Source organism: Mesocricetus auratus, unplaced genomic scaffold, assembly GCF_017639785.1.
Source record: "Mesocricetus auratus isolate SY011 unplaced genomic scaffold, BCM_Maur_2.0 Super-Scaffold_100006, whole genome shotgun sequence".
NCBI classification, from domain to species: Eukaryota; Metazoa; Chordata; class Mammalia; order Rodentia; family Cricetidae; genus Mesocricetus; species Mesocricetus auratus.
This window is the reverse complement of record NW_024429190.1, coordinates 75,864,080-75,876,830: the sequence shown is the minus strand read 5'-3', so window position 1 is coordinate 75,876,830 and position 12,751 is coordinate 75,864,080. Positions and strand designations below refer to the sequence as shown.

The window sequence follows — 12,751 nt, the reverse complement described above, 5'->3', positions numbered from 1 at the left end:
TTGGCTCTGTGTTCACACAGTTAGGTCAGGAGGGTCCCAGGAGAAACCCTGAAAAATCTTCAGAGAACAGAAGAATTTTTGAAAGCAGTGAGATCTCCATACAAACTCACAAGGGGCAGGGCTAATGTGGTCTTGAAAGAGCCTCATGGGAGATCTTACTTTTAAATGTTATCTTATTACTATTCTAAGTACGTATACATGGTATGTGTGTGCATGCCAGGGGACTGCTCTGTGGAGTCAGTTTTCTCCTTCTCCTTTTATGTGGACTATGGGGATAAAACTCGGGGCCCCAGGATTTGCACAGAAAGTGCCTTTACCTACGGAGCCATCTCTCCGGCCCAAGGCCTTACTTTTTAAAGTCTACATAGTTACTCTTAAGCAGGGCCTAAAAAGACACGGTGGGGGAGTGGATTATAAAGATATGGGCTGTGCAGGGGGCCTTATTGCACATAGACTTGTGTTAATTTCATCAGCTGATACAAAAACCACTAAGCAAACAGTACACAACAATGCAAGGGAAAGGTACTTCGTCTCTTACCAGCCAGGCTGCCTGACTCAGCTGTTCACCATTGCAGTCTTTAAAATTAGCCATCTTCAGCCATGGGAATGGGAGATACAGTAAAATATCTTGTACATTTGGTTCCATTTCTCTTCCAGGCACTCACTCCATTGTTTTGCTCAAGAACAGCAGAAATTCAAATATGCTACTAGGAATAGATTCCAACTGCTTTTGCTTCCAAATGAGCCTGTTTCTTATCTGGTTGTATGTTACATTTCCAATGATGGGGCTTTCCACATGGAATTTCTAAATAATAAGCTCTTATAGTATTACTTAACTTGGTGTTTTATTTTTGACATGTCAACCTTAAGTAGGACTGGATCCTCCATATGTATCAATGATTACTAACATTCTACCTCAGAACTTGCTTTTTTTCCCAAATTCTACTAGAATTTTCATTCAGAATTATGTTTATAAACTAAATAGTGGGGTAGTCTCCCCACAAAGGACAATGCCACACTTATTTACATATTTACTCTCTCAAAGCTTTGTGTTATTATTACGGACTTAAATTTTTGAGTTCCCTAAGAGTAATTTTGTGTATATTTCTTTTCTCTAGTCATTTATAGACCCCTTATTGATACCTTTTATTATAGTAATTTTATTATTATTTGAGGAGGGACATTGAGACAGTCCTACTGTATGGCTCTGACTGTCCTGGAACTCACTATGTAGACCAGGCTGGCTTTGAACTCACAGAGATCTGCTTGCCTCTGCCATCCAAGTGCTGCCACTAGGTATCTTTAATCAAACCTAAGCTCTAGGGCTAGGGATGAGGCTCAGTGGTGCGTGTTTGCTCAGCATGCTCAAGGTCCTGGGTTCGATCTCAAGCACCAAAGCCAAATATAACACTGCCCCAAACCCTACAACCATGGGCTAATATTTAAACGTGAATATGCTGAGCTCACAGCAGGAAGTACTCATTGATCCAGTGGCTACCATGTGTCAGGAGACAGACCTGAACACCATCTGCATTCTGCTAGTACTAAGGGGTCACCTGTCCCAGCATCTGTACCCTCCTAAACAAGCAGTGCAGCCTTCAGAAAGCACCAAAACAAAGGACACCGCATGGATCTCCAACATGGCTGCACTCTCCAGCACCATGTGACCCCCCAGTGTGGCTGCACTCTCCAGCACCATGTGGATCTCCAGCGTGGCTATACTCTGGAATCACCTGAGAAAGTCCAGCACCCTGGATCCTTCTGGGACACAGAATTTAAGCTCCCACGTGACCTGTTCTGCAACCTGAGTAACAGGTACTGGTGTTCCAAGTTGGTTATACTTAGTAGGTTGGGGTTTTCTGTTTGTTTGTCTGAAGTATTTCATATGTGAGTTCTATATTTAAATCACTTCCAGGCCTCCTGCTCCCTTCTCCAACTCCTCTTGTGCCCCCATGATCACTTCTCAAACTCATAGCCTCATCTTCTTCAATTATTACTGTTTTATACACTCACCTACACACACACATATAAACACAGCCTGATCATATGTATACGTGTTTAAGGCTGATCACTTGGGATTAGATGATTTGTAAGTATCTCTCTCAAGAAGACTGATGCTCCATCTTTTAGCAGTCATTAATATCCTGTCCCTCTTCATCCAGGTAAGGCCTTGTGAGATTTCCCCTGTATGTGTTGTCACTATGCAGGTCTTGTTTAGAAGATCACTGTTAAGATTTTGTGGGTGTAGCTCCCTGGCAAATATGGAAGACCCATCTTTAGCAGACATCTTGGTCCTCTGGCTCTAACTATGTTTCCTCCCTCTCTTTGGAGATGTTCTGTGAGTCTTAGGGGTTAAGCTACAGATGTATTGGTGGGGATAGGCAGTTTGTCTTATATCTACAGGAAAGTGTGGCTCTCACTTCTCACCAAACACAGTTCTTTCTGCAGCAGGTGGAGACCATCACAGAATCCACACTAATCAAAACACAGAGAGTGACTAACTATCGGTGCCTATTTACTAAGTTTTAATAAAAGATATCACTAGCATTTTGTGGTTTTGTAGGCTTAGAAAAGGCTAAAATTTAACATGCATTTTCATAGTATAAATAAAAGTAAAATCCCAGTAAAACTCACAATGAATCCAAATATGACTGTGGAGAAGAAACCGCCAATGAATCCTTCCCAGGTCTTCTTAGGAGACAGCTAAAGAAGTCAGATAAGATGAAGAGTTAGTGCATGTACAAAACCAGGGAATGGAAGTGCCTCATTGAGTTCCCCCAAATAACCTGTACATCTCTTTCCTTTTCTCTTATTTGAATGGGTTAAAACTCCAGTTGTTCACGGCATGGTCATGAATGACCTCAGCACATGTCTTGAGAAGCATCTAATGCAGAGCAGCCCCTCAAACATGTGATATAGCCCTTCAAACGTGTGATGCAACCCCTCAAACATGTGTGATGTGTTGTGATATCTATTCATCTCTGTTAAGTAGTCCCTCATGTTCTTTTTTTTCTTTCAAAGAGCTATAAATTTAATATTGAATTTGTTTTCTCATGACTTGCATGCTTCTCTTGCAATGAGATTGCTGGTCATCCCACGTAGACATGGCAGTGCTGAGCTGTTACTGACCAGAGAACAGAAAGGATACAACAAGACACAGACACCTGACACTCAGGTTGTCTATTTTTTGTCAGGTTGGCTAGGAAGATAGGGTCCCATTGTGAAGTCCATCCTGGTCTAGAACTCGAAACCCTCCTGCCTCAGCCTCTCGAGTGCTGAGATTACAAATTTGCACTATTGTGTTCTGCTCAGTCCTAATATGGAAGACATGCAAGATTTCCTTCTGAAATGGAATATTTAGCAGCCTCAAATTATGCACCCACCCCCATATCTATGTCTACCTTTAGACACAAGGAACATATTGTGTTTCTGAGAATAGACACTGGGTATGTTTCACAGTCTGGCTATTATTTCCCAGTCAATGAGACATTCAGAGAGAAAAATCTGGAGGTAAGTCTGGAACTTGATGGTGTAAGGGACAGGAGAGAAACCTCAGGAGTTGTGTGTGGTCCTAACTGACGAAGCTGCCATGGAAGGCAAAAATCAAAATGAATATGACAAGTGGGATGTCATATACTCTCAGAGCTAACTCTCAGGGGGAAGGGATGGGTCACAGCCTAGATGCCTGACCTCCTTGTAGGCGTCTCATCTTCAAGATGAGAAAGTATAAAGCTAAACTAGCTGGGCAGCAACAGTTTCTTAACAAATCTGGTGACAGTTTTGCTACAGAGAGGGAAACAATGCGCCTCTCCTGGGATAATCCCTTGTCTGTATGAGTGCCATCGAGTGGACTCAAACTCTAAAGTGTCCGCTGACGACTCACTGAATCACATTGCCCAATCTCCAGGGTGTATCACACAAACAATCCTCTTTGTTGAAATCACTTGAAAGGTATTCAAAACCAGCCCCTAGAGATCTGAGTAATGTAATTCATGTCCTCACCTCCACCATCCATAAACAGAACCAAATCTGAGGCAAAAATGGCTGGGCAGTTGACATGTGCTTCCCCCCCCTCACGTCTCACCGTTGGCTTTAGACTCCAGAGTTATTTAAATGAATTTGGAAGTCTTTGAATGGCAGTACATAGAGACATGTGCTTCGCTCTCTTAGGAAGTTTAGTAAAGGACAGCATAGCTAGCTCTGGGAATGCTGGGAGTGGAATAAAGAACCAATCAGTGGTCAGGGGAGGAAAAGTCAGCAGAGGGAAACAGAGCCAGGCTCCCACAGAGGCCCCGAGTGAATACATGACAGTAAACTCAGAGGGGACTCACGAGAGGGTAGCTCACTGCCTGCAGTGTGGCAAGCTGCTGCTCGGAAACATCAAGGTGCCCAGGAAATCAAATGTGTGCAAGAGAAGCAAAAGGTTGATGTCAAGGTGCCCTGGAAATCTGTGGCCCAGCTTTCAGCCTATGGGAAGGGCTTCCTCCTAACATTTCCTATTACCTTAATTAAGGGAGTTCTTCCAAAAAAGAATCCGAAAAGGTAAGCAGTGATGTCATTGCAGATGACACTTGATATTGGAACAAGGAACCTTTAAAACATTAGCAGAGAAAAGTCTTCCGGTTAAGGAGCAAACACTTATCCAGTTTACAGCTCAGAATGAACCCACGTGACAGCCCCTTATATCAGAGTGGACAGGGCAGGGCACAGCACATGGCAAGGTCTGGGAGAAGCAGGAAATATCACACACACTCACTTCTCAGCCAGGAGGTGCAACAAAACCTATCACTAATTAAGACACTTAGAACGCTGCTAAGGAAACCATTATAGTTACAAATATTTAGAACTTAATTTTTTAAGGAACAACTTGCAAAAAAAAAAACCCATCATTTCTTTTAGGAAGAGCAGCCTTGTGAAATGCCAAACAAGTCACTTGTGCAACCAGAGACTGAAGTGACAAGTATACACCAAGCTCTTAATGCAAATTCTCTTCCAGGAAAATTATTAATTTTAATTCTATGACTGTGTCAAACTCTGATAACTTTGCAGAAGCAATTAATATAAGCCACATTTCTCCCTCAATTAAAAGGTTTTATATGACATCCATCCCTAAACTAGACTGTTTACATAAACACATGCACATTTTGGTAAGCTGGCAAAACTCCAGTTAGTTATAAAAGATTCTAGTTGGTGACTCTAGCTGGAGGGGGAGGGAGAAGCCTCACTTTCATCGTCTATATGAATATGCAGAGACCCTCATTAAGCCTCCACTCCAGGTCATTTCTAATTTTTCATTTGGATTACTTTTAATTAAGAAAAACGCTGTCTGAATCTGCAAACTCCAGTGCGGTGGAGTGCACAGCTCTGCACACACACAGTCTAGCAGCTTGCTCCTTCCCAGAAGTGGGAAAGGTGACATTTCTCCAACCCACTTACTGAAAGCCAACTTTCCCATACTCCTTGCCTTTCATGTAAATAACATCTAACCTTTGGTTTTTAAAAAGTAACACTGGGGTTTATTAACATCTGAAAATGGAACTGGGTCTTCAGGAAGGCTTTCTGCATTTTGCTGGGAGCTAAAAGAAAGCTTTCTAGTCATCAATGGAGTATTTTGTGCTCAGTTGTCAAACAGTAAGTAAAACTCAGTAATTTTAATGGGATTTATAAGTGGTTTCCATGTTGCAGTGGAAACTGGAAAGCTACTGCTTGGTGTTAGGGGGTTTAAAGGGCAAAACATAAAAATAGAACGCAGCATAACACAACATAATCCCTTACCATATCATGCCTTCAAACAGATTTTGGATGACAAGATGTGACTGAGTAACGGTTATCAGTAAAGTGACATGGGTCCATGCGAACTGTTAATAGCCCAACAACACAAAAATTAGCAAACACAGCTCATCAGACAGCCAATTAGCAAGAGCAATTTTGAAACACAAATTTTCTGCCATGACTTCTGATCAAAATTTGTAAGATAAGGTCATACAAACAAAACAGTGCAGTTAGTAAATTACACTCTTCACATTGTCTACTAAAACCCCAAAATAATGGAAATGCTTAGCAAAATAGTTGTAACGTATAAAGGGAATGTTAATGCCAGTGAGACATACTGTGAAGTTTTTAAAAACACAGAGAAATAAAGCACCTTGGGTCACTCCATTTAAATTGCTGAGGAGTTAACAGTTAGCTCCTTGCTTTCCTGGGTTCCCTGACAACTTCCCCTGCAAAGAGTTATTCTAACTCTGAATGTTTGAAACTGGGGATTCAACTGTCTACTTTCATCTTTTCATGCTGAAAGCTGATCTCTCTAGGCCTGTTCAACAACGTTGTACAATCTCAAAATTTGAAAGCTCTGTGCTGTTTGCCCCACCCATCACTCCCTCGCCTCCTCCCTTGCCCCTCATCCTGAGGGATGGCTGTTTTCATGACTTTTAGCACAATTACTAGGGGCGGAATGTGAACCAAGAGCAGTCATTTGATGTTCTCATCTTATGAATTTGATTAGCAATTATGAAGTGATTTTCAACTAATTCAGATTTTATTTACTCCTAAACATTATTTCTCATCTCAACATGGTATTTTATATTGGTTGTTTTCCTCTATTCTTACATTAAAGGAAACAAATACTTTATACTGGCTGCTTTAAAATATACACTTTTTTCAATAGGCAACTGACCCTACTATATTCTATAGCTGGTCCTCTGTATCCAGTAAGTCCTATACCCACAATTTCAGGACCTGTAGATCCGTGGATCGAGCTACACAGACATATTTTTTCTTGTCATTATTCCCCAAGCAACAACTACTTACATAAGATTTGATTATGTTAAGTCTTGTAAATTAACTAAATGATTTAAAGAGCACAGGAGGATACAAGAGGGCCACAGAGAAACAAAGGTCCCCCAGCGTGCACAGAGCTTGTTATTCACAAGGATCCTAGAACCACGTTCCTTACAGATTTGATTACTTCCTATTGGTCTTGATGTTCTTAGATTACATTAAGATTTTTACTCTAGGATCACCTGAAATTAGAAATGTAGGAAATACTACAAATTTCTTAGCAATGACAATTTATAGAATGTTTTCTTAAAAGAAATGCCCAAATGGGTAGTATGATCCAATGTGAAATAAGCCTTGCTGACCCTGAGTTTGTTTCTCTCAGAACTGCATTATACGTTAGACTCATAAGTCGCTCCGCTTTAGGAAAATGAGAAGTTCACTGTGTAAAGTAATGGGTCTCCGAAAGCATAGACTGCTTCTCTCCACTGCACAAGATTATCTGAGGGTAACAATGACCTATGACTGACCATAACGACCACAGAAGCACATGCTCTACATTGCGCTGATGCCAACAGCTGGTGTCCAAGGTCAGTTTCAACAAAACCACATGGCACAGGCTTGTTAGGCTTCAGCAACTATCCCTGAGACAGAATTCCCACAATTAGGGAAGTCAAACACATCATTTACAGTTTTTTCTTTGAAAATACTTTAAAATGTTTCAGGACTATCTTAGGAACGGGTATACGTTTTAAATATAAAAACCTTTTCAACTACAACATTTTGTATCTCATGAACCCTAAAAAATTAAAGCATTCTTCGGGCTCAGGCAAGACATTAAGTGGCTAATCTGACTGTCCCTTCTTCAAGGACAGGAAAAAGATGAGCACGTCTATGGGAAACTATCGATACGCACCATATAAAACTGCAGGCGGTAGTGTTTCTTCACCAAGCTCAGTACAAACATGCAGAAACCTGTTCAAAGACAAAAGACATTCTGTGTGACTCTGTATGAGGAAGGGATCCCCTGAATGCGACCCCCACCCAAGCATATTTCAGCCAGCACTCAACGCCTCCTCTCCCACTTAACAGTAAGCATTTTAAATAGTTTCCTGAAGGGTCGATTCTGAAATCTCTGACGTGCCAGATGTATTCCACAGGAAAAAAGTTCAGTATCTCCTACATTAATTAGATGAACTATTCCTTTGCTAATATGGAAGCTGGAAAACATCTTAAGTCATCAATGTATCAAGAGTGGACTGGTAGATCAGCGGTAGAGTGTTTGCCTAGCATGTGCTGGAGCCCCAGGCTTAATCTTCGGCATAGCTATTGAGTACGCACAGAATGCGTTCAATGTCTATATAGCATCCCATTTAAGCTCTGACAAGTATTAACTCTCTCCTCCCAATACCCTTGATGTAGTTATCCCTCATCATCTCCACTTCACAAATGGAGACAGAGGTTTTGTTCCTTCTCCGAGGATCACAGGATTAAAAGAAATATTTAGATGCTCCTGGCCCTCAAGTCATACAGTTCCATGGAAATGCAAGTGGTATGAATAACTTGAAATGACAAAGAATAACTTGAAATTTCTCAGACCAGTAGTAAAAATACAGTAAAATATAATGCTTTTTAAGTAATTTCTTATTCCCTGGAGTTTGAGTTGCATCACATACATTTTTATTATAATTGCATCACATACATTTATTACAAAAAGATGTATTGCAGTTGCCCAATTTAGTGAAAGTCCCTAACCATATACTTTTCTCAGAATACCAGTAAATTTATAAAGATGCTTCTAGCAGAGATGGATACTAAAAATGCATAAACCAAGTCTAAGATAAGCCGCCGTGCATTCTGGAGTGAGTTTACAGTGAATCTGACACAGAAACCGAACCTATAAGTCAACTGACCTACACCATATAAGATAAACTAGATTGTGCATCTCTGTACTCAGTTTACTGGGCAGTATAACTAAAGATGCATCTCTCCTCGGGACAGAGACTCAAACAGCAGCTGCCTCTGTCTATTTTTGGTAACCGACTTTAAATATCCAATGTGAAGGGTTATTGCAAAGTAAGGGCAGTGGGGAGCTGACCACAGTTCCTGCCTCCTACTTGTCATCTATGGCGTAGTCAGGATTAGTGGACTACAAAGCCAGTAGAGAAACATCCTTTGGTGCAAACATCCAACAGCTAACATTCAGGACAGGAAGATAGAGAGGATATGAATGAAAGCAGAGAAGGTTCAAGAACATAGAGTCTGTGCTGCTTCAACTGCCAAGTGTGTAAAAGTCTCGTTTTAGGTTTTCTGCTTTTAAGTTTTCCTTCTGTGAGGGCTAGATTTTGTTTTCTTTATTTCTTTATTGAGAATTTCATATGTGAATGCTGTAGTTATCATTTTCCTTCTCTCTGACTCCTCTTATGACCCTCAACTCCTCAGATTAATGGATGTCTACTTGCCAAACATAGAAATTGGGGCCATTTCTATCACAGTGTACAAAATCAACCCACATGCATCCAAGACCTCATGCTGCTGTAAGGCAATGCAGGCAGGACCCTACAGGACATCGGTGAAGCAGACTCTCTCAAAGGGACTCCATTTGCCTAGGTATTAAGGCCAAGAATGGCAGATGGGGCCTCACCAAACTACACATTCTATACAGCAAAGGAAAGAGTCAGTCAAGTGAGGAGGAAGCCACAGAGTAGAGAATCTGTGACAGCTATTCCTCCAACAAAGGATTAATACCCAAAATATACAAAACTTACTAAACAGTCAAGAAAATAAATGACCCAATTAAAAACCGAGCCAGAGATTCGAACAGAGTTCTCCAAAGGAATTAAAATCACTAAGAAATACCTCAGAATGTGTTCAAGATCCTTAGCAATTAGGAAAATGCAAATTTAATCACTTTGAGATTTCATTTTACCTTACTCATTCCCAGCACTTTGGAGGCAGAGGTAGGTGAATTTCTGTGATTTCAAGGCCAGCCTGGTCTGCAGAGTTCCAGGACAGCCAGAGCTGCTACACAGAGAAACTCTGTCTTGAAAAACAAAATGAGTGAGAAATATAGAGAGAGAACAGATGACAATAAATGTTAGTGAGGATGTAGGGAAAGAAGAACTATAGTTCTTTGTTAGTAGAACTGCAAACTGGTACAGCCACTATGAAAGTCAATGTGGAAAATTCTCAAAAAGCTAAAATCAGATCTATCATATGACCAGGCTATACCACTCACTCCTTGGCACATGCCCAGGAAGACAAATGCTTATCTCTAGATCCTACCTCCAGTCTTCATATGTGAGTATATCATCTGGAGTAGCCATGGAAACCAGGGAAGTAAAGGGGCGGGAGCTTTAGAGAGGGGTACCATGGAGGGGAAATAGGAAAAATGGGCTGAGGGGACAACCTGCCTGGGGAGGCATAAGGGAAGGAAACGAGGGAGGGAGGGAGGGAGGGAGAGAGGGAGGGAGGGAGGGAGGGAGGATAAATAATACTAAGGATCTGTGACACAGCCAAAGGAAATAGTGGTATGGGGGGGTAGTGGGTATGTGTGGGTGAGATGGATGTGGAGTGTGTGTGTGTGGTGTGTACAGTTTAAATGAATCCATGTTACCTTGGTAAGAATTCTGTACCCAAAGGACATTTTTTTTTTTTTTTGGTTTTTCGAGACAGGGTTTTCTGTGGCTTTGGAGGCTGTCCTGGAACTTGCTTTGTAGACCAGGTTGGCTCAAACTCACAGAGATCCGCCTGCCTCTGCATCCGGAGTGCTGGGATTAAAGGCGTGTGTCACCAACGCCCAGCTTTGTGGTGGCTATTTTTAATTGGCAATTTGACACAATCTACAATCACTTGAGAAGGATCTAGAAATTCTAGACCTGCTGGCCTGTGGGGTCTGTTTTGTGATAACTGATCCTGGACTGTGTGTGTATAGAGAGCAGGAGAGCACAGTAGGCAGACGTTCTCTCTCTGCTCCTGATGTGGGTGTGACTGGCTGCTTCAAGTGGCTTCTTGACTTCCCCGCCATAGTGGACTGGCCAAGAACTGTTAACAAACCCCGTCTCCCCAGGGACTTTCTGTCAGGGACTTTCACCACAGCAACAGAAATGAAACTGAGACCCCTCTCACAGCAGGGAGACTTATCTTGCAGTGCAAGTAGCAATGGGACTCTGTGCCACTGTGTACCACTGTGCTCTGGTTGAAGCTGCATGTCCACTGGCATGGAGTCAAAGGCTAATGGGGAACGGGCAGAGGCGGGGACTGCCAGAACCTCCCTGTGCACAAGCACATCCCTCAGTGCCCAGGGACAGCATCAGCACCATCTTGATATCATTAGCTATGAGCCATTCACACGGAAATGCACTAAACAAAATGGGCAGCCCAGTCATTCAGTATTTTCCTAGTGGACATTTCACCCAGAACAATCTTGACATTCCATTTTGATTGGTCCAGTTTCACTTACAGGATATAGTTACTCAAGAATTAAATACATCAAGACCACATACTTCTCTGACTTCACAGGAGGAGATTAAAGTGTGGTGCTTTGAGTAAGAATGGCTTCCAAAGGTTCATACATTTGAATGCAGGGAGTGGAAACATTTGAAAGGATTAGAAGGATTAGGAGGAAAGCTGCCTCTCCTTCCATCCCACGTGTCAGCCTGTGGACCGTAGTTCTCAGTTATATGCCTGTCACCATGATCCCTGCCATGGTGACAATGCAGTAGGTCTCTGAAACTGTAAGCAAGCCCTCAGGTAACTGCTTTCTTTTATAAGTGCTGCCTGGGTCATGGTGTCTCTTCATAGCAATAGAACACTGACTAAGACATCAAGTTTATCTAAAGCTAAATATTTTTAAAGAAAAACAGTTTTAATAATAGATATGAAAATCATTATCATTCACAGCTACATGGCTATGTAAATATTTTATGCTTAAAACATAAAATGTACACATATTATATCTTAACTCTAAAGATCCACAGTCATACCTTTTTCTTAACTAAAGAATATTTATGTAGCTATGTTTTCAATTAAAATCACAGACTTTATTACATTACTACAAATAACAGCACTGGAAAGGCCACCATTCTGGTTATTTTTCATCAACTTGATACAAACTAGAGTCACCTGGAAAGAGTGACACTTAACTGAGGAACTGCCTCCATCAGACTGGCTTGTGAACATGTCTGTGGGGGCATTTTCTTGATTAACGGTTGATGTCGGAGGGCCTAACCCACTGTAGACAGTGACACCCCTAGGCAGGTGGTCCTGGAGTGTATAAGAAAGTAGCTGAGCAAGCCATGCGAGCAAGCCAGTGAGTCATGCTCCCCCATGGTCTCGCTTCCCCCCTTGCTCCAGGTTCCTGCTGTGACCTCCCTCAGTGGTAGACTACAATCACAAAATATAAGCCAAATAAACTCTTTCTTCCCTAAGTTGCTTTTGTTCAGTGTTTTATCACAGCAACAGAAAGCAAACTAGAACAGGTCCCTAACACATTTAGCTGTGATGTAACAGTTCTCCAAGTAGTTATGTGGCACTGTCCTGGTGGAGCTGGAGATGCTGATGCAGGCATAAGCATCCTGCATCCTATCCCAAGCACTCCCCAAGCAGCAACAAGAGCCAGTTTCCAAAAAACAAAGAGAAGTATCTACAGCAAAGAATAAAAGCAAATCAGATGGTCGAGCAGGTCATGAAAAGTAAGGGGAAAATTGAGATACTAGAAAAGTCCAAAAGACACAATACAGCAGAATTCAGAAAATTAGTTAACAATTTAAAAACTTATCAAGTATTTATGATATTCCAGATGCAGCACACACAAAGTGAGATAGGCATGAGTGTTACCTAGCTCACTGTACAGCTGGGGGATGGGAAATAGAAAACTAAAGCTGTTTTTAGGTTTAGTATTAGTCAGTATGCGTGTGGCATCATTAATTCTAAAACAGCCACAAGGAGGGGCTAGGTGCTTACTAACCCCCTC

The 12,751-nt window shown here is 41.7% G+C and overlaps 1 protein-coding gene across 1 annotated transcript in view; it reads right to left on the bottom strand.

Moving 5' to 3' along the window:
- Cds1 (CDP-diacylglycerol synthase 1) overlaps positions 1-12,751 on the bottom strand; it is a 64,110-nt gene that overhangs the window by 11,610 nt on the left and 39,749 nt on the right. Inside the window, exons 6-9 of the mRNA XM_040747522.1 lie at positions 7,694-7,752; positions 5,776-5,858; positions 4,504-4,591; positions 2,635-2,703 (exon numbers count right to left, since the gene is read on the bottom strand). Of these exons, the coding sequence (XP_040603456.1) occupies positions 2,635-2,703; positions 4,504-4,591; positions 5,776-5,858; positions 7,694-7,752 (299 nt within the window). The remainder of the gene's footprint in view (positions 1-2,634; positions 2,704-4,503; positions 4,592-5,775; positions 5,859-7,693; positions 7,753-12,751) is intronic.